Raw genomic sequence first — 23,245 nt, forward strand, 5'->3', positions numbered from 1 at the left:
TCATGTCATCAGTCTGAGGCTATATAAGTGATGGTAGGTAGAGGAACCAGACGGAGACGATGGCTTCCGCCCCGGGGTGTGCAGGTGACCTGACGGAGCTGGATTTTTTAATTAGGCGATTGCCCTAATTATCATCAGTGATGTCATAGAGCTCATTCATCTGTTCCAGTGAGCTGTCCATGGCTGCCTGTAATGATGGTGCCTCCTCTTTTATTGGATTGAATTGCTTTGGGAGAGACTTAATGATAAAAACATAATTATGATAAAAATCAAAAATTATTCACACACCACAGCTATAAGTTGTTATATTATGCATGCACATTTTACCCCCCCCCCCCACAGGGCATGTGTCCTGTCTCTTCAAAATGCCATCTAAACCACATAATCTTATGTCTGTTTTGCTGCTGTGATGCAAATGCCTGTAGATGGTCTGTGCCCCCACTTCCTACCTGCAGATGGTCTGTGCCCCCACTTCGTGCCACTTGACTCATTCACCTTTGACCTTTTGCGTTGCCTCTGTCACCAGCACTGGCCCGTGGTGGATGAGCAGAATGCTGCTTCCTCTGCACCAGTCAGAAGATGAACGCCACCGTCCGTGATTGTGCGGTCACCATGTATCACACAACCACAGAAGACCACCTCAATGCCAGCTGCAACTGGTCCTCGCCTCCGTGCAACTGGACGTTAGGGGGCGACGCTCTGCAGCTGCCCACATTCTCCACGGCGGCCAGAGTCAGAGTGATCATTACCTTCATTCTGTGTGGCGTGTCGTCCTGTTGCAACCTGGCCGTGTTGTGGGCGGCAAACGGCAATGGCAAACGCAAATCCCACGTCACGGTTCTGATGACCAACCTCACGGTGGCCGATCTGCTGATGTCCTTCATCGTGATGCCCCTGGACGCCGTGTGGAACATCACCGTCCAGTGGCTCGCCGGCGACCTGGCCTGCAGGCTGCTGATGTTTCTCAAGCTGCAGGCCATGTACTCCTGCGCCTTCGTCACTGTGGTGATCAGTCTGGACAGACAGTCAGCCATCCTCAACCCTCTGGCCATCAACAAGGCCAGGAGGAGGAACAGAGTCATGCTGACCGCGGCATGGGGCATGAGCACCGTGCTTTCAGTCCCCCAGGTGAGCTCAGGTATCCCAGCTGGCAACTCGGGTCGTGGGTCAAAGCGCTGCTTGGCTCGTCTGGCTTGATTAGATCATAACAGTAAATATGGTTTCATCGTTGGGGTCCTCCTGCGGAAACCCTGCATCTCCTCAAAGTCAACTGCTCAGGTGTGGTGGAAAAATGAGTGACTCAAACAGTGGCTATGCTTACATGCATGGATGATTCCTACTATTGGCCATACGGGGCGGCTGCCAGTTACCCCTCCGAATGTGACTGAGACCACTTCTAATACAGCAGAATGGGTGATCTCCAAATAGTCGATATTTCTCACTGCTGCCATGTTTTTGTTGACATCAAAATGTATTGTCCAGATTCAGCGATAGCGAGCAGCACACTCAATCTAATGAGAATACTTGGGTGCAAGGCCAACAAAGACTGATTCAAAAGGACAACAGGTCAGCACACTAAAATGTCCTTCCAAAAGTTGAATGTGTCATCTGGGAAAGACGTTTCAGCCCAAAGGCTTTTTTTTACACTTTTCAAAGGACATTTTAGTGTGCTGGCCTCTTCTCTCCCCCCAATATTTTAGTTTTAGTTTTTATAGAATAATACACAAGAAAATCAAATTCAGACACAGGAAAGAAAAGAAAAACAAACAAAAATACATAAATCACATTACAACATGGTGCTACCAGGCACATAAGGTGCTGTTGTGCTTGTAAAAGATATTGTGCGTGGGATCCCACGCAAGGGGTCCATGAGAGACCAGACGGGCGAGCCATCCGTCACCTCTAACCTCAGTCACTAGTCATTCTTAGCCTCATCAAAGTAGACCAAGAACGGGTCCCAGATATTTGAGAACCTTCTAAGCGAGTTGGCTCTCAGGGACCTGAGTCTCTCCATCTGTACAACAGAGATCATGTCCATCAGCCACACGTCAAAAGGCGGCGAAGAGGACGACTTCCATTCCTTCAGAATACGTTTTTTGGCGAGTTTGTCCGAGTGTCAGAGATTGTTGCAAAGCTGTAGGGAAATTGGCCTGTTCCCTTTTTTGACATCAAAATGTACCCATGATGGAAGTCAGAGATTGTACAGATGGCAAAAACCAAAAAGAACAGCAGTAAGATGCTTCCATGCCACAGAGTAAGCCAGGCATCTTAACGGGGTTTCTCATAATATAACCAGAGTATGAACTTGACGGGTTACCGAGTAATAACCACACAAAACCAGTTAAGAACACAGTTCTCTGTGCATGTAAACAATCACTGATAGCCGCACATCTCTATATAATAAGGGAAAAGGTTTTTAGAGTGTCACTAATGTTATGTTAATGTTTTTCCTATGAGGAAAGCCATTCAGATATAACCAGAAGACCAACAGCTTTGAAGTGAGATTGTGTTTCATCGAGAGCGTTGAGCCTGGCTCAACCGCTCAATTAAAAATGGGAGAATCTGAATGGTGCTTCTTTGTTACGCGCAATCTATGCACCTTGGAAGGTATTTGGATATATGACGCATTATCAAGCCTCTATTTGAAGTGTAAAGACTTATCTTAAGAGGATTGATATGTAAATAAAGCGGAGACATCCTTATTTGAATAAATCCACAAGTCTTAGACAACCATTCTCTGTATTTATATTGCCTCTTTTTTTGCTTTAAAGTGAAAATCCACTCTGAGCATGTTTAATTAATACTGTAATAATTAATACAAGAATGTAATCTGAAAGTTGTTTGATTTTCTGCAGTGTCTGTCCACTGCCAGCTCAAGTGCTTGACATGACCAGACGTGCGATTAGAGTTTTATACAGTAGATTATATAGCTTTATATACAATACTTAAATCATTGTTATGGGATCATAACCCCCTGGGGGGTCCCGACACCCAGGTTGAGAACCACAGTAGAGGACAGCGTCACACTGCGCCCTTCAGGCAATCAACATTCCTTTACACTACAGCCACCAAACACTGCAGATTAGTCATGGAAGGTTCTGTATCTCACATGCCTGAAAATGCTTTCTGAATATGATTCATTTCCATCCTCAGATGTTCCTTTTTCACAATGTGACCATCACATCTCCAGAGGACTTCACTCAGTGTTCCACACGTGGGAGTTTCGTCACTCACTGGCAGGAGACGGCCTACAACATGTTCACCTTCTCCTGCCTGTTCCTGCTGCCGTTGATGATCATGATCACCTGTTACACCAGGATCTTCTTTGAGATCTCCAAGCAAATGACAAAGAACAACTGTAAGTTCAAGCCAAGGCTGACATATTATTGATCAATTAATTTATATGTAATGTATGTGGCATAATTGCTAATAGTTTCTTTTTTAGATTTCCCCATGTATTACTACTTCTATAGAGCTCAACAGTCATGTAACACATGGTTCCAGAAGTAAAAATCCCATTCATATTCTGAAATGAGATTTGCAGTCACAGTGTGGGGGAATGGGGCCGTGGGAGATTTCCCCCACGCTGACCACACGTCTATGATGAGACATCGCCTGAATGCATTAGCCATAAAGTCATCAACATCCAAGGTAGACTTAAGTTACCACGAGCCATCTAGTTCTGAAACGATGGTATAAGTTCCTGTAGAAACCACAAGTCTGTATGATATCATCCTTGTTATAAGACAATATGTTTTTTCCTCGAGGAAAAGTACTACACTACCCACAATCCTAAAGTGTAATATCGACGTCTCTGATTGGTGGAGCTTGCCGACTGATCATCTGTGATTGGTGGAGCTCGCTGATGGCGAGGTCGGCTAACATTTGTGAAGCCCACTGCACAGTGCACTAGGCTAGGCTACGCAGGGTACACTACTAAGTACAAACTCACTCAAACCACTGAGTGACTGAAACACTTTGGCGTTACCCATTATGAGTCACGCTGGGTTCAATTGTGCCACTAGTTTTGAAATCTGTTGCCCGGTTGTTGAGATCTCAACATTTAAAGATGCTGATGCTGCATCATGCCATTATTAAATAATAGTATTACTCTCGGCTTGCATTCAAGCCATTGATAAATAATAGATATTATTCTGGCTTATATGTCTCATCCTTGCCATCTGTTGTTATTCCAGTATCCTCCAATGAATTGTATTTGCGACGTTCGAAGAACAACATCCCGAAAGCCCGGATGAGAACTCTGAAAATGAGCATTGTGATTGTCCTGTCCTTCATCGTCTGCTGGACACCGTACTACCTGCTGGGCCTGTGGTACTGGTTCTTTCCCGATGACCTGGAGGGGAAGGTCTCCCACTCCTTGACCCACATTATGTTCATCTTTGGGCTTTTCAATGCCTGCCTGGACCCCATCATCTACGGCCTGTTCACCATTCACTTCTGCAAGGGGCTCAAGAGGTATTATGGCAGCGGCGTGGCGATGAGAGACCTGGACAACAGCACAGTGACAACAAGAGACCTGGACAACAGCACAGTGACAACAAGAGACCTGGACAACAACACAGTGACAACAAGAGACCTGGACAACAACACAGTGACAACAAGAGACCTGGACAACAACACAGTGACAACAACACAGTGACAACAAGAGACCTGGACAACAGCACAGTGACAACAAGAGACCTGGACAACAACACAGTGACTTAACAAGAGACCTGGACAACAACACAGTGACAACAAGAGACCTGGACAACAGCACAGTGACAACAAGAGACCTGGACAACAACACAGTGACAACAAGAGACCTGGACAACAACACAGTGACAACAAGAGACCTGGACAACAGCACAGTGACAACAAGAGACCTGGACAACAACACAGTGACAACAAGAGACCTGGACAACAGCACAGTGACAACAAGAGACCTGGACAACAGCACAGTGACAACAAGAGACCTGGACAACAGCACAGTGACAACAAGAGACCTGGACAACAGCACAGTGACAACAAGAGACCTGGACAACAGCACAGTGACAACAAGAGACCTGGACAACAACACAGTGACTTAACAAGAGACCTGGACAACAGCACAGTGACAACAAGAGACCTGGACAACAGCACAGTGACAACAAGAGACCTGGACAAGAACACAGTGACAACAAGAGACCTGGACAACAGCACAGTGACAACAAGAGACCTGGACAACAACACAGTGACAACAAGAGACCTGGACAACAGCACAGTGACAACAAGAGACCTGGACAACAGCACAGTGACAACAAGAGACCTGGACAACAGCACAGTGACAACAAGAGACCTGGACAACAGCACAGTGACAACAAGAGACCTGGACAACAGCACAGTGACAACAAGAGACCTGGACAACAGCACAGTGACAACAAGAGACCTGGACAACAACACAGTGACTTAACAAGAGACCTGGACAACAGCACAGTGACAACAAGAGACCTGGACAACAACACAGTGACTTAACAAGAGACCTGGACAACAACACAGTGACAACAAGAGACAGAACTGCTGACCAGGACAGGCCTGGGTTGTGCAGTGATCCCAGCACAGCAGAAGCAGGCAGCGGTTTCAAATTAAGCAATGATGCAAAATGAGATACCAAATGGTCCAACCAGGAGAGCAGAGTGTGAGGAGAAACAGGGGGAAACCTCAGTACTGTTCATGTATTTGTATAATTAGGGCCCGGGGTCCGAGCAGCGAAGGTGCTGGAACGCTATTGTATTTGTAAAGATTATTTTTCTCAGTTTTCTCTGTTAAAAGTATGTGCAGCTCAGACAACATAAGTCCCAGAGCAACCACATTATGGCCCCCCACTATACTCAGCCAAGGTCATTCACCCAATGCGACCAGATGGTGGCACTATAACAAGAAGTCACACTAAAAAGGCCACAACTCCCACACCTTAGATCCAACTGACACAACACATGGATACACACATACCGGCATGCAGCTTAACATGCTCTACAACTTTGCTACTGGGACCACCCTGGCATCCTCAATTGCTACCATTTTGTGTTTTATGAGAAAAAAAAATCCTATGGCTCTTTCAATTGTTGTTCTATCAACACCAAAGTTGTCAGGGAGCATAAGCAGCTTAAGATACACAGTCATGGCTGCTGTCATTGTCATTGGTAAATGTAAAATATTGCTTTGCTTCACTGAATATCATTGGATAAAATGCATCAAAAACTATTAAAAAACCACCATGTGTACATACTGCCGTATGTGAAAAACAAACATTACAATAGCCACTGGTTGGAAACAGAATGAGGGAAAGCTAAACAGACTGTCTACACATAGACTGTCTACACATAGACTGCACAACAATGAAATGATGTGAACTTCACAGAACTACTGCGTGGAAATTAATGTTTAGATATTGTGTAAATTGTAATTTGCAGTCATCTTGAATTAAATATTGTTATGGGGTCTTCAGTTCTGCATCCAGTACACTGTCTGTGTGTGTGTGTGTGTGTGTGTCTGTGTGCTGTGTTCAATACAGTGGCACATTTCAGAACGGTAGAATGACTGGAAGCCGCCTGGGGAGAGAAAGACATTGACGGACATAACTGGACTGTGGGGCTGCATAGAAATGCAGAGACATTCCTCTCTTTGTAGTGATGTACAGTCCCAGGCTTCCCGAGGGAATAGCTGTCTATCATCAGCGATGACTGATGAGTCATATAGTGTCCAGATGAACAGGCTATTTCTGCCCCAAGCCCCAACTAGGACTGGGGCAAATTTGTATGTGTGAGAAATAATAAATAGCCTGCCTTTAAAATATCCCTTAGCTGTACTACCTATGCAAAGAAAATAAGCTTTTTACCCTTGCAGAACAGTATCGACATTATTTTCCAGTCCAAGTAGGTCCCGGTAAGAAAAGCTAAAATAGACGACTGCATAGTATCTTAATTACTCAAAATATAAGGCGGATAAAATTGGGCAACCATATTTTTATTCGGGCAACCAAAAGCTCTTGCCAGGTTGCCCCTCCGGCAACCACTTTTAAAAGTTAACGTCGAGCCCTGGACGTCCATATTTAAAAAGCGCTAAATAATTTGTTTATTGGAAAAAGCCACCCATTAGCTGGATTCAAGATAATCAATCATGATATATCACACTGATAACCTTGTGTTGGAGAAAAATATAAGTTCCATTGGCATTTCCTAATCAATAAGCTATATTTGCATACGCATAATTAATGCTATACGTTAACATGACATGACATCTGACACATATAGATTCACCCGTGGCATTGAGGACTTCTCTCCTTTTGCTGAAGCCTTGGGACAGTGCATCGCGTCCCATAACAACTGATAACAGTTTCCCTGTCAGAATGCACGACGCACACACATTTCCAAAGTTCATCCCCCCTCCTCTCTGCCTTTCCTCCTCTCTCTGAGTATAAAGCATATGTCAAACTGTCAGTCATGGCTGAATATTTGACTCTGTATAACGTATCAGAATGTGTACATTGAGATTCAGTCCTCTGACAATACATATTGACAGAGAATGTTATGGTAATAAATATACTTTCCTTAAGACATTCCTGGACTCCTGGTTTCGATTCATTTGGTTTAGGCTATATCAGCTGTTATACAGTATATACAGTACATTTAGCGGATGAAGAGTGGTTAAAATTCCATTCTCTATCACCTTGCATTAATTCTATCCTATCCAGGTCCAAAAATGTCATCCATTTTTCTACCTCTGTGCAATAAGTTGTCCGGAGTAATTGAGGAAGTGTCCTGGGCGGTGGCCTCAGCTCAGTCAGACATCACATGCTCCTGTAGCTGCTTCCACGCCTGAGTCAACGCCTTGTTCCTTTCATCCACAGACAGCACTCTTCACATAACAAACATATTGAAATACATATTGTTAGTTGTTCATCCATTTGACATGGCAGCCAGCCACCAACGATAAACAGAACAATTATCTGACCCATCGGTGGTAGATATTTATCAAAAAATAATTCCACGATATATTCAAACTTGAGGTAGGGCACACAGACTCTGAGAATGCAAACCTTTGCTGGAGGTAGAGGTTGCAAGCTTCCTCTAGAGCAACAACGCTCATCCCTGTGTGTTGTGTTGGAGAGTCTGGACTTGCAACAACGTACGGCTCAATGACGGCAGCCTCTCTGAAACGGAGGATGAACAGCTGACTCTGGCAGTCTCCTGTTGAACAGTCACTGCGGCTGGGGGTGTGGTCACCTGAGCTCGGGGTGTGGTCACCTGGGTGAGACATTTATTTCTTAAATTTTATATACTACCCACTTTTCTGATTCCTGCTCATGTTGATAAAACAATGAATGACTGACACTCATCAGTGATTCACCCATCAACACTTTTCTCAACTAGCTGATAACTTTTGGTTCAAGCTAGGCTTGGGCGATATTACATTTAATATTGTGATATATATCGTCGGGTATACTTATGTTTCAGGTACAAAATATATATATATTATTGTATTTTATGTTTCAGGTAGATACATAATAATGATGAATCAATAAACGACTGAGTTCCTTTCTTTAGCCCTCCCTTTGCAGCAACACATATAACACTCTTAACAGTGCCAATCATGTAGAGTAAGCAGTGAAATGAGGGTCAGCAGCAGGGCAGACTGTGCAAAACTCAAAATGTTTCATTTATTTTTCCTTTCCTTTTTTTAAAATCGCGATATTTGGCAAATATCACGATATTCGATATTATCAAAAATTGGCACAAGCCTAGTTTGGGCAAAAACGAATTGTGTATTTATCAGGATGTATTTTTACCCTCTCTATTTGTGGGTATGAGGCATGGATACCCTGCTATGGACTTACCTCGTATGTACAAAGTTTGTTGCTTGATGTCCAGAGCAAACACAGGATCCCAGGGAGTTGCCAGCAGATGAGTGGTGGGAGGAGTCAAATAGCACACTGTGGTTTTGTGGATGACATCTTGGAGGAACACCTTCCCATTTTTTTGCACCACAAGAGACTGATCAACCCACGAGAAAAATGAGACAGCCGGATGCAAACAGTGAAATGATGTTTTGTACAATGCTGAGGTGTTTTATCTCCACATCATTTTAACCCATTGATACCCGATGCAGCATTTGTGTGTGTGTCCCTTTAAGAGTCTTAAAGGGATACACACACAAATGAGGGATATACACGCAAATGCTGCATCAGGTTAGCCTGGGTAAACCCAGCCCCCAGTGACCTGCTCTCAGACAGACCCTGCTCACTAGTCACAAGGTAGTGACTGAGAGCAGGTCTGAGAGCAGGTCACGTGGCGGCTGGGTTTACCCAGGCTAGCATCAGGCATCAATGGGTTAAATCTCTTAGCAGCAGTGAGTGACTGATGGAAATATGAAACGTGTAAATAGGCAAGGATATAGATTTGCAAATGACTAAAGAAAAGGGTGACACAATATAGACGCAAAACATGGATTTGTCTTACCAAGCCCTGCAGGAACGGCACTGATGCAATGACAGCCGGGAAATCCCCAGAGTCTTTTGGCCTAAATGGTTACAGAAAACATAATGTGTGAATCTATGTGTAATTCAATTCAATTCAAACTTTATTCCAGACACACAGGGGGTCCATAGAGTACATACATATTATCAACATCACACAACAAATTATACAGTAAAAAAAAAAAAGAAGAGAAAAACAACAAACATAAGATCATAAATAGAGGCTGACTCTCCAGTGTTTACGCTGTAAGATGAAATACAGCCTTTTGTTATTGATATAATTTAAAAAAAATCTATTTGGGAGTTCTAATCCTCAATCCTAATTCCCCATGAAAACCCCTCTGGAAGACAGCACACTGCTAAATCATGAATCAAAATCAGAGGGGAGGAGAAATAATAAAATATCAAAATGATAATATAGCTCACTGAGGTTTTTACAGTCCCTCCAGGAAATTGCGATTTTGCGATCGCAATAATTAACACAAATTCAACCAAATTCAACCAGATGGCAATTTTTCAAAATCCATGCGATTTCACCGCAAAAACAGTAAAATGCCACATCTTTCCCTCAGTTTGAGATATATGTGCGCTGCCATTTGCCTGTAACGCCGCAATTTTTGCAAGTTCTCACAATTTTACCGCAAAAAAAAAATCACAATTTTTTTTCGCAAATTGCATCGCAAAATTTGAGAAAACCCTCCGCAAAATCAAGCATTTATGATCGCAACAATCACAAAAAAACTCTGCGAGATCCTGGAGGGAGATAGAATATGGCACACACATGATCATCATTAAATTACATTTCACAAGGACACATTTAGATTGCATTGAATAAAATAAGTCAATATCCAAATAGGCTATCGTGTATAACCTTTCAGTGAGCTGCATGGTGCAGGAGTCTGCTCCTCGTCCCGTGGTGAGTCCATGTGCTGCTCCACTCTTACAGACCAGCAGAAGATGGACTGTGGCCGGGTGAAGAGCCTGGGAGAGCAGGGACTCCTCAGCAGACACGGCTCTGTGAGCCACAAACAGCATCCTGGCGAAAGCGCTGTCTGCTGCTGACACTAAGACGACAGACAGTGGAAGCCCTGAGGGAGGGAGGAGTGAAGGGACCTTTAACAAGTGAAAATACAGGTGACATTTCTGCTAGCTTCCCAGTCACAACAAATAGTGTGAAGAAGAACAACAACAACACTGTGCACAACACACAGAGTGAAGTGACTTTTATCAACGTTATTATTTCTGGTTGTTTCTCAGTCACAACTTTCCTGCATTGTCTTGCCTTTTCTATAACAACAACAGAACCCACTGTACTACTGTCCCATCTCGATTGTTATAGAAAAATAAGTATAAGTCTACACTATTCTATTCTATTACTAGTAACAAATAGACAGACCTATGCCTCTATACACCTGTGCTAGTCTACAAATATTTTCATAATAAAGAATATTTTTAAAGTGTCTAAAACATAGAACAGGAAAACATGCCATAGGATAGAGCTCAAATGGTGTAAAATACATATAAATGCTTTTTCATGGCAATGTTTATTTTGCTTTGCATCAGTAAAACTATCTCCATTGGAGCATGAGCTGAAAGATTTGACTCAAGAGAAGGACAAACGGGTTTGCCGAGTTGCTGCATGCACATTGAAATGCTATATTTTATAATGAAACAATATATTGTCAAAATTACATGTTGAGAGATTGATGCCTCATTTTGCTGCTATCTCAAATGGCCATTTCCAACTGCATTCCTGTAGTCTCAATTAGAGTTAGTCATTGACATGATGTACAGGTTTACAACAGCTATATTCGCTTTACAGCAGTGGAGCGTGACAAGAAATAACTTCAAGACAAAAAGGATGTCATACAAAGGTCTGGTATGTGTTGAGCGATTCATTTCTAATCCCAAATCAAAACTTGATCTGAAGCACTACTGGTGTGCGTTCATGAATAAGATCACTAACAATGTGATGATTCTATTTCAGTCAAACTACAGGGCAGGATACTGGCAAAATATAATTCATAAGGTGGGCTTTATATTAATCTTTCTGTTCTCATCATGTGGATACGTGACTTTACTTAAGCAATATAGCATGAGAGCCAGTGTGTTGTGGCAAATATATCCCGCTGATCAGCTGTTATCCCACGAGGCCGCAGGCCGAGTGGGATAACTGCTGAGCAGCGGGATATATGCCACAACACACGCAGCTCGATACTTTCCAAGTATGATAATATAATAATAATAGTAATACTATAAGTCCGACTGCCATGGCATTCTGGTAGAGTCAGTTGAAACACTACTGTAAGGCGGGACCGCAAGAACGTGCGGGTGATTTGATTGGATCGTTCTGGAGACTGAAGTTGACATTGGCCAATCCTGGCGCTTGCTGAGAAGCTGAGAGCTTTCTGGAAAGCCCGACACGCAGCTCGAGCGCAGCGCTGCATTCTCAGCGCTTGCTGAGAAGCTGAGAGCTTTCTGGAAAGCCCGACACCAACTAACGTTACGGGGTTAAATGCGGGGTTAACAGCCTTTTTTTTGCAAAGAAGACATTAGCCCGCGTCTATTCTTGTACAAAACATAATTTTCTGCGAAGTATTAGTAAAGTTATAAGCAAAGATCGATTCACAAGGATCTGACAGCTGTCTCCGCCATTTGTTTTTTCTACATTGTCATTTGAGGTAACCAAAGCCTTTTAGTAAGAGAGTTGCCATGGCAACTCATAACCCATGGCCATGGGTTATTGGAGTGGGTTACGGGATTTATACAATGGCTGTGAACCAATCAGATTGCTTGATTTGAGAGAGCCGTTTTATAATAAACTATATACTATACTATTTACACACCATTGTCAACAATTAAACATATTATTGATGTGATTTTTCTCAAATGAAAGTGAAATGTACCCTATATTGTACCCTGTGAAAGAAAACTGAAATTGGGACCAGAGTTGATCAAACGTTTGCGATATCTCAGCATAAACATGAGCTCACCTAATTGCCTGTCCCAGACAGTCACTAAGGCAGCATCAAGGCCCAGAGCCACGTAACGGGTGCAGCTACTCACAGCGGAGCAAAGGATTTCCTGTGCGTTTGGCCATAAGACATCCGGAACAGGTTCCACATCTGAATCAGAGAGAGAGAAGAACACAAGGATCAAACCTAATAACAGGCTGCTGATCAAACTGCAGGCCAAATTTTATAGATCTGTTTGTGAGGATCCAGCAGAATAATCCCTGAGCAAATAAATACATGTATCCTACCTGGTTTCTCCTTAGGTGCTCTGCACAGCAAGTACTGAAGCAGATTATGACTGTCACTCCACCACACAGCGACGGCAACAGGCAAACCTGCAGAGAAAAGGTTGGAGATGACATTAAGAGAAGCATGGCCACTACTAGAGATTTAAAAATGCCTTTAAAAGGATTGAACGAATGTGAGGGACATAAACCAGTAGAATTAATTAGCAGGGCTATAGCCTAGTGCTTGCCAATCTGCTATACAGCCCATGCTATTAACTAACATCTATAACACTGGGAAATGATGAAATGTTTACCTCTGCCAATGGAGTTAGATGGTGCCTGTGTTTATCTGTTTGTATTTATTATCTCCAGAGGTTTTGTGGTTATGGTTTGGTTAAAGTGATAATCTCAAAGATCTTCATGTAAATAAATGTCTGTTAAGTCACTATCTATCTGATGGTGACTTAACACAATGGTGATTGAGCCTATGGCCCATTAATGCATTTTCAGTATTGTAGCCATTTATGAACTTGGTGTGTGTCTGTGGTGACACAGGGTGGGCGGAGCTTCCCAGAAATTCTTGTGTGAAGTAGGATAACAAGCTACTTTTTACAGTCTCTGCTAGCATTACAGCTGGTTACTATGGTTACTATGGCCAAACAAACTGACTAATGTCACATTATGCAATGTTTGGATCTCACCTTCAATTACCAAAATTACTAAAAGTACATTTTATAATTTCATAACTAGTTAATTATACGCAATGAAGGGAACTGGTATTAGAAATAGTGATTATACACCTAGATATCGTAGAGAGTTGATAGTAATTAATGTAGTAATATAGTTAGACGTTATATAACATAAGGATGTACTATGGGTGGACAGATGATAGATAATGATTGTTAAACGGATAGTAATGTATTAGTTAGGCTATAGGTAGATGTATTATATTATAGTATTATATGCCTGTATATACTGTATAGTATTTTAGGAATATTGTGATGGAGGTTACATGGTTATTTGGATGGACATATGCTGTATTTAGAACCAGGTTGAGTGAGTTTTTGTTTGTTTTCTCTTGTTTGTCTTAAATTTATGATTTTAAAATGTGTTTTGTCTTTTACTTTGCATATTTGTAATGTATCTGTATTGTTTGTTTTGACTGTGGACCCCAGGAAGAGTAGCTGTTGCCTTGTGTAATGGCTAATGGGGATCCTAATAAACTAAACTAAACTAAACTAAACCACTCATTGCCATAGAGGTGTCACACAAGAGAACAAAACTGAAATCTTAGAGATTATGACTTTAAGGTTATGAACGGATTTGCATGACATTTTGTAGAACGTTTGGTCATGGGGCAAGGAAGAACTGATCAACTTGTCATATCAACTGGTCAAATGGGGGCGTGGCTTCTCACAAACGCCATATAACTTTCCAAACAGATTTACGTAACACCAACTAACTTTGTGGCCTATCAGTAGAAAATGGCTGAAAATCTCTATGGGGATGAATAAAGTATCACATTAACACATTCACTGCCAACAACGTATGAACACGTTTTCAGAATCCAGCTGTTCCCTGCCAACAACGTGTTTACACGTTTTTGGCATCGATTTTTTTTTTTTGACGGTGGGTTGTGCATCTAAGCCTTTTACATCTCTTATATAATTATTGGAGCCACCGAACGTTTACAACCCATTCCACCGACCCACTAAGTGGCAACAGTGCTCTCCTGGCTAGAGAAAGGAAAGCATTTTTTTAACTTGTCAAGCCATTCTCAGCCCAGCCATTCTCCTTTTCGCGCTGATTGCTGGCGATGCGGGATTGCAAATTTACATAATAGATTCAGCCGATCTACTATGATCGGGTGATAGATTACAGGTGGAGGAACACACTTTGAAACACGCAGCATAAATATGACCAGAATCGCAAAAGCTTCTCTCAACCAAAACTCCAAACGAGCGAGTCCATCCCGACTTCCTCAAACAGCGGCCCAGACATGCAGGCACAGGAGAGCAGCAAAGCACTGACTGGTGACAAGCTTGTCCGCCCACGGAGGGCGGAGTTGAAGCAACTCGAGAGGGAGGGAGAGAGAGAGAGAGAGAGAGAGAGAGAGAGGGAGGGAGAGCGAGAGGGAGGGAGAGAGAGAGAGAGAGCGAGAGGGGGAGGGAGAGAGAGAGAGAGAGAGAGCCAAAAATGAATGGTTAAAGTGACAGTTCCATCCAATTTCACAAAAAGCCGTTTATCTCTGAATATTCTTTTTCACGCTAAAACCATGCTGTATTCAACTGCTAATGCTTACATAACTACTAACTCTACAAACTAACTCTTTTAGACAGAGAAAGTACACATTCTATTAGTACTTTTGAGATATTGTATGTTCACAAACTCCAAGCTGAAACGAATCCTCGGCTCTTATAAAATGAGCCATAATCCTCAAAAAACGGCTTGGCAGAAGCTACCTACAGCAAAAAAAAACGTCTGGCAGTCAATGTGTTAACATTCAACTGAAACCAATACAAATTCAATTATTTTAGGCAGGAGCAGGCCCGTAGCTACCATTGAGGACACCGAGGTCATGACCTCGGTATTTTCCACACCAATTTTTTTTTTTTTTAAATAGCCCTGGTCCCCAGATCTATTAATCTGTCATTGATGTTTTAATGCGACAGTTGATCGGAAATGCAACAATTTGCTTCCTCTCTGTGTGCTATAGAAGGAAGAGAGATAACTCACAACATTCAGATTTTGCATTGAGGCTTGATTGGGGCTAGACTTTGGGGACAGTTCTATTGAAGTGAATGGGTAAGTAACTCCCCTGTAAGTGATGTTTGTGTAGATGGGCCATTGTATTTAATTGAGCAGTATTCTGCCATGTGACCTGTATGCAGAATATAAATTATATCATATGGGGAGACATTTATTTTTTGTATCATTTTAAAGCAACAGCACAGTAAAGAGGATATTAATCTAACATGATGTATGTAGTTCTTTATAGATCTAGCCTCTTCATTTAGCTCTCAAAGTGCACCAGATTGAAGCATTTTACTTTAAAATGGACAAAATTTTCTATCCGGGGGGGGACAGCCCCCCCTGGGCCCCCCACACAGCGCTAAAATGACCTCGGTATTTCTCAAACCCTGGCTACGGGCCTGGGCAGGAGAGACATTATTCTACACAAACCAAGTCCACCTATTCAACATTCAAACTTCAAACACTGGAAAATACCACCACCACCACCACCACCACCACCCCTCCTCTATTACAAACCTGGCTGGGACTTTGCTTGGCTATGGCCAGGAGACAAACCACATGGCAGAAGAAAGTGCTTGGTGCAGTGTCTGAAAAAGATGAGAGGCTCAGAGAGGGTGCAACATCCTGCAGACTCAAACCAAAAATACTTTTCAGCAGGAGTTAGAAATCATAATTAAAAATGGAAATAAGGTAATGCTGCCTGTGTATGATCATTTTCTGGGTCTCCACACTTGATGTGTGCAGCAATACTGCAATAACAGAGCCTTTGCAGTAACAGCCCCTAGACTCTGGAACTGCCTCCCTCTCCGCATCCGTGCAGCTCAGACTCTGGACACTTTCAAATCCCACTTGAAGACCCACCTTTTTGAACTAGCCTTTAAATAAAGCCCTCAGCCACCTTATTAACTTATTTTGCTTTCCTATGTTTGATGTATTTTAACCGTGTAGCTAGTCAATGTCTTTTAACTCTTCTACTTATTTTATTATATTTTTTAACGCTTTTATATAGCGTATATCATTTGTTTATGCCTTCTTGCACTTTGGTTGCGGCTCAGCCGCTTGTAAATGCGCTATATAAATAAAATTGACTTGACTAACATCATTGGGTGCATTTTATAAACTGAAGATGAAAATGCATTATTTACAGCAAACTAAGCTATCAGTGGAGCTGATATTTTCAATGCTGATGGTATCTGTGGAAACTTTAATGATGTCTTGGGACTATTTTCAATAATGAAGACTACTTAACAGCCAACGCCCTCGTCATATCACAGTGCACGCCCCCTTTCTTTGAGGTTGTATAACCCATTCATTAGGCTCGTTTGAGATGACTGTCGCCTCGCCTGGAAAGCAGACGAGAGCAGGCGAGCACAGTCAGGCGAGGCGTCAACAAGTCGAACACCCCCGACAGCACACTCACTGCTGCTTTTCTTCTTCTACAGTTTGGTTTAACAGCGGTTTGTAAACAAATTAAAACATGCATTAGCGCCACCCACACTCACTGCTCAAATGACCCAGCCCTTCAGATTACTTATTTTATTGTTAATGTAGGCATTACAGGTGGTATTTATGTAACATTTAGAGTGACAGCTTGGAATAGATATAAAATTGAAGTTTCTACACTTCACTGTGGGTTTGTGATGCACCTGTGTTGAACCAATGGGCGATCAGCTCGATGCGTTTCTCGTCATGCTCTGTCATCCACAGTCGGGCGCAGTTGGTGGGGAGCAACTGCGGCGCCTCGCTCCAAATCTGCGCCCGCCTCGCTCTCGCGAGAGTCACGTGACTCACGCAGTCGGGCAGGACGGAGCAAGTCGGACAACTTTCTAACCATCATGCAACGGGGCAAGCAAGGCGCTGGTCGAATCTGCGCAGAATTTGCTCATCTCAAACGAGCCTACTGTTAGGCTTGTCCCCTTTCTCGGATGCTGTCTCCTCACCCATTCACAGTTTACCACACATGTGGCAATAACCAATCAGCCCAAGGTATTCCTCTCCAGCTGATCCCAATCACCTAATCAGCATAGTATATCAGGGTCCATGTTTTACTCTGTTTGCTATGTGCTGTGTATGTGCCATGTGTCATTCTCAGTTGCTGATCATCATCGCTGAAGCAGTTGTTTTCGCCCCACCTCCTCCCCTGACCACCACCATCGTCATGACTCCTGATTGAAGAATTCCCTATGGGGGATTTCCTATCCTATTCTTCACTGACGACGCCCTCTCATCATCTCAGGAGAGCGTCATCATATCATGGAGTCATACACCAAAATGAATTTGTTGTATCATTAAAGCTTGTTATACTTTCTACTAGTCTCTCATTATTGAATTGTACATACACCTCACATTGCCATTTTAACACATTCACTGCCAGCCATTTTTTTTTACTGTAGGTAGCTTCTGCCAAGCCGTTTTTTGAGGATTCTGGCTCATTTTACAAGAGCCGAGGATAATTTTCTGCTTGGACTTTGTGAACACGAAGTTCACAAAAGTACTAATAGAATGTGTGCTTTCTCTGTCTAAAAGAGTTAGTTTGTAGAGTTAGTAGTTATGTAGATATTAGCCGTTGAGTACAGCATGGTTTCAGCGTCTGAGACAGGAAGCTGAGATAATCGCAGTTTTGTGAAATTCAATCAAACAGGCAGAACAGTCACTTTAACCATTTATTTTTGGCATCAGTGAGAGATCAGACATCTGAACAATATAGTTCTGAACACCCCCTCCTTCAAACTCCTCCCTCCGTGGGCGTGTCTGGTGGCGTTTGTCACAAGCCAGTTTCTCCTGCCTGTCTGAGCAGTGAGCAGCCTCCCTCTCTGGCGGCCCCTCGTCGGCGAGTGTGGCGAGTGTGGACTGTGGATGGGACTCAATCGTTTCTTGGATTTTCGGTTGAGAGCTTTGATGAAGCTTTGTGCGATTCTAGGCTTTATGCTGCCCACCCAGTCTATTTTTGGAACCCCCCACCGTTGTGCGCCCGTGTGCAGCAGCGTGAAAGCGTTTTCGCCTACAGTATGAGAATGAGGCTCGTTCGTTTCTGGGTTTTCGGAATGCGTGCGATTCTGGCCTTTCTGCGGGTGTTTCAAAGTGTGTTTCACCCATAATCTATTATGCAAATTTGCAATCCCCCACGCCAGCACCGCTCTCCGCTCTCGGTGTGCTGCTGCTGGCGCGGCCGCTCTCGGGCGAGTCTGGTGACTGATGACTGTAAAATCGCCAAGCCATTTCCTTGAGAATGGCTTTCTCCCGCGGCTGTTTTTGGTTGGCTTTCTCTCTGTCGAGAGAGCACTGTCGCCACTTAGTTGGTCGGTAAAATAGATTATACACATTCAATACTTCCAATATTTTTATAGGAGACGTGGGGGGCATTGATCCACGTAGCACCGTCAAAAAAAAAAAAAAAAATTTTTTTGACGAGTCAACTCGTCATTGGCAGTGAACGGTTGGATTGTGTTTGACGAGTCAACTCGTCATTGGCAGTGAACGTGTTAATTTGGATTGCTCTTAGGTTTTCTCTTTTGTTCTTTTTTCTTTTTCTACTGTTGTTCTTTTTCCTCTTTTGTTTCTGTTATATTGCTACTTTGTACAGATTATTCTTATTATTGGTTTTCTGAGGTAGAGACCAAGCATAAGCCCAGATAGGTTTTCATGTCTCTACCTGCCAGTGTTTTGTTGTTTTTATTTTGTCTGTTTCTGTTTTTTAAAATGTGCAAATAAATAAATAAATAAATACCTTGGGCTTTCATCCATTTCTTTTGCTTTATCTGTGTCTGTGCTGATGTACGTCCTGTATGTGGACCTAAACACAGCCTCCTGTTCCTCCCATTGTCGATTGCTGATGGTGTGGTTCTGCCCAGACCCAAACACAATGCCACAGTCTGTCCTGTTCTGCCCAGACCCAAACACAATGCCACAGTCTGTCCTCTGCAAGGCTTCAAGTGGACTTTTCAGTGTTGTCCCTGGAAAACAACAGATAGATAATGGGATATTGACTGTGCTGCACACTCAACAGGAATGCACGTGCTTCTATTGCAATCAGTGAAATTCCATTCAATGAAAATGGATGTTTCAGAACAGAGGGAGGGGAGAGGTGACACTTGATCCCCAGGCTTCAAAACAAGAGATAAGTGATGACCTACACAGAGACACACTAATGCATGCACACGCACACATGCCCACATTCACACTGTGCACCACTCCGTTACATACAAAAACACACATGTTGGATTTGTGTTCTGTTCAATTACACCAGGGGTGGCCAATTGCCCGTTTTAAGTGACCTGCCATGAATTTGGAAAGTAACAATAATTAACAAACAAATAAAGAAATAGATAAATAAATAAAGTACATTGTATATGGATACATTGATCATACTGAATTGTGTGTATGCCTGTCTTAATATCTTGGCATAGGAGCCAATAATTGACATAAATGATTTCTGCCTGTTCCGACTGTTTAAAATGTAATGGCCCATCTACAAATTTACACATTGCATCATAAGGTGGACACTTGGGACTTGAACTGGTCTAAAACACTGTTTTTCTTTCAGTGTAACTGGTTGAAAACTGCCATGCTTAATATTGTTATTATATTGTATTTTCTGTATGTGGCCCACAACCAAACAAGTTTGGCCAACCCTGAATATTTCTTCTTGTTATTAATACATGTGTTGCTCTCTATAAAATTCTACCTGCTAGACGTTTGGGGGGCTTGATTTTCATCAACACTGCAGCTGGAGACCATTTCACATCTACAACTCCAGATGGGTTCTGCACCTGAGGAAAAAACAATCACTATTAATTCTCAATTCAAATTGTCTAAAAACCACATTTTCCTCAAATTCAATATCTTTGTCAGCAGTTTATAACAAATATACTGAATGTGTAACTAATAAAACAAATAACTTCCATAGAAAGTGTGCAGCTAAATAAGTTGATTCAAATGGTTGTTGATGTTCCCAAATGTAATTGCTAACGTGTGACGAGCAATCACATGCAGTGTTGAATACACAATTAACATTTAACCCAACTAATTAACATTTAACCCAACTGGCCGATTAAATTACAATACCTGTTTCTGTGATGCTGCCAACTGTAAATCTTTCAGCCATGCTTCTAAGGGGAAGCGATACACTTCCAGCCAAACAACACCGTTGCCTGATAGCCGAGGTGAAAATGTGGAGTCGTGTTATTCAGTATTATTGAAGGCTTGAATTAAAGTCGAAGACAGAAGAACTCAAGACAAAGAAAAGATCTTACAGCTGATTGACGCAGGTCCATAATCTCCCCCTCTAGATAGTTCAAATGTCGAGCAAATGCTCCTTTGGTTGACATCTTCCTGATGATATTGAAAGGAGCATTTTGTTGTTAGCATTGTTGTTTTTTATCAAATCGCATGAATGCAAAAAAACGACAAGCAATAAAAGTGCATGTGACAAGAAAAACTGGAGATACTCAATAATCTGAGCATCTAACGTACAGATGTCAGTGTCACTTGAAAAGTCATTTGTTAATGAATGTGCTCTGTTACCCTCTGCTTTTCACAAACATCAACATTTGACAGTTGCCAAAATATATCGCCAGACATGTCTTAAGTGATGGCTGGTGTCTCCAAAATGTTTTGAGAAACATTTAGATAGAAACCCACCCAACCCTGTGAGAAAGACTCACAAAAGCACATAGCAATGTGGAAGAGATCCAAAATGAATGGTGCTGCCATGCTCAGTAACAATACGCACCGTGTCGTTAATCACTTTCAGGAGGTGAATGCTTTCGCTGTGATACGCAAAGACTCTGGCAACACCTGCAGGGGTAGACGACAAATCAACACTTGTGCCTTCACTCTGGAGATTCAGTGTCCTGCTGGGTACCTGCTGCAGTGTACCTGCTGCAGTGTACCTGCTGGGTGCCTCAGTCATTTTGCCCTTTCTTTCCCTTAATTTACAGCTGAGTCTCCAATCAATAGAGCATAATACAATTGATTGGTACAATTGGTTCGGCTAACCTGTCAAATGTGAGGAAAATATGGACGACCAATTTGAAAAACAACAACTGTATTGCTCTATTTCTGAAAAGGAGGAGGTATCTTTGACATAGGAGAGTGAGTGATGATTATACAGCTCAGCATGAATAGTTAAGTTAAGTTAGTTAGTTACCCACCCATGTCATCAACGGTGCCGAGCAGATAGCCTCTCTCACCCATACAGGTCATTTGAATAGATGTGATTTCCAGCCGCTCCTGCAGCCAGGTGGAGACACAGGTGAGAGAGGACGTGCAGCTCACTGACACGCCCTGGGAGTGACCCATGCTCATGTATCTGCCGTCCTCCGAACACGACAGGCAGTTGGTACTCTCTGGAAGCTGAGGCAGAAATGACAAGGTTACAGCTATTTACAAACTTTTTTAATCGTGCATAGGGCTACATTTGATGTAGCCGGGGCGGTTAAAAAGACTGCTTCTAAACGGTTGTTTCACACAGCAGTATCATTTTTAACCACCCCGGCTAAATTACTGGCTTCACTAGGGTTACTATCATATCTTCGGATCTGCAATCGGAGGTCGGATATGGGTAGGAGAGCTTTTTTAACAGCGTTTTCCACCAATTGAGGATTAGAACGCTGTGTGACGCTGACTGCTGTACGAGAATATCGGAGTACAGTAGCAGCGTCACGTTATGGGGCAAAGTTTGTACCTGTGCAGCTCCACACAGCTCCAAAGTGGGGGTTTTCTTTTTGGATCTCTCTGCTAGCCGATCACTTTCTCTTTGTGAGATGGTGTCCCAGGCCACATCAAACAGCCTGTCCAGGACCTTCGCAATCATGCGGAATGGCTGAGGCAGCCGATCCCTGAGGAGTTCAGGATCTGTCAGAAAGCCATCATCGTCCTCACACCACTGATGATCTGAGGCCTCAGGAATGTCCATAGGATTCACCCCCCCTGGTATATCCTATAGGGAAGGGGGGTATTGTTCATTGTTAATATGTTGTGTGAATCCTGATGCAACACAACAGCCAGGCAAGAGGAGACATTTGTAGTCTTAACAGAAGCCGTCTTTGGAATGGTTCACTCATTCACTCATTCACTATTCCCCATATAGTGTTGATCATAGTGAACTATATGGGGAACAAGCAAATGAGATTCGGACACTAGTACAAATGGCGAACACACTAAATAGTCCACTCTTTCTGTCATAGGGAACGATTCCGAACAAGGCTAGAATTCAGCGGATTGTTTTGTTGCTGGCCATGCGGGCATACTAAGTGATGAGGTTTGGGTGTGAGGCTATAAAATGAGCAGACATTACTCTTTTATTTATTAATTTGATGCTGTTTTTTTGTCTATTTTGGACGTTTATAAAACCTTTCAAATTCAAACACAACGAGCATGTCATTCTGATTAAGAGACAAGCTGTTTTTCTCTCTCCAAGGTTTTTAGGTTTAATTTATTTGCACCATATGATATTATCAAACATAAAGAAGGCCCTACAATAAGGAGAGACAGTGCACAGCCACATAAATACACAATATAGCCTACCATAAATAGAATATATTCAATAAATGTATATTTCCCTGCTAAGTAATCAACAGTAATCTTGATTACATATTTTTACAGTTACTTTTTTGTATCCTGACAGTAACCGGATTACATGTAGGCCTAATGCTGCAATAAATAGGCCTACATGCTTAGGCTATAGGCTACAGGTCAAATGTAAGATGTCCCAGAGGTTACATTATACTACCAAAAGT

At 42.5% G+C, this 23,245-nt stretch overlaps 2 protein-coding genes across 2 annotated transcripts; one reads left to right on the forward strand and one right to left on the reverse strand.

Annotated features, from left to right (window-relative positions):
- Positions 1 to 579: 579 nt before the first annotated feature.
- LOC310788739 (uncharacterized protein) lies at positions 580 to 5,449 on the forward strand (the record flags this gene model as incomplete). The annotated part of the gene is made up of 4 exons (XM_083650299.1): positions 580 to 1,128; positions 3,154 to 3,358; positions 4,197 to 4,656; positions 4,750 to 5,449. 4 exons carry the CDS (start codon positions 580 to 582, stop codon positions 5,447 to 5,449), a joined length of 1,914 nt encoding a protein of 637 aa, XP_083506425.1.
- A 2,365-nt stretch (positions 5,450 to 7,814) lies between these two features.
- On the reverse strand, positions 7,815 to 22,422 carry wdr93 (WD repeat domain 93; the record flags this gene model as incomplete). Its single annotated transcript, XM_083650300.1, has 15 exons — positions 7,815 to 7,893; positions 8,075 to 8,282; positions 8,873 to 9,029; positions 9,495 to 9,555; positions 10,383 to 10,599; positions 12,505 to 12,636; positions 12,774 to 12,860; positions 16,023 to 16,093; positions 19,234 to 19,459; positions 20,191 to 20,275; positions 20,571 to 20,656; positions 20,759 to 20,837; positions 21,238 to 21,302; positions 21,659 to 21,860; positions 22,192 to 22,422. 15 exons carry the CDS (start codon positions 22,420 to 22,422, stop codon positions 7,815 to 7,817), a joined length of 1,986 nt encoding a protein of 661 aa, XP_083506426.1.
- Between the last annotated feature and the right edge of the window lie 823 nt (positions 22,423 to 23,245).

This window comes from Poromitra crassiceps, assembly GCF_964638095.1.
Source record: "Poromitra crassiceps genome assembly, chromosome: 14".
In the NCBI taxonomy this organism is placed as follows: Eukaryota; Metazoa; Chordata; class Actinopteri; order Beryciformes; family Melamphaidae; genus Poromitra; species Poromitra crassiceps.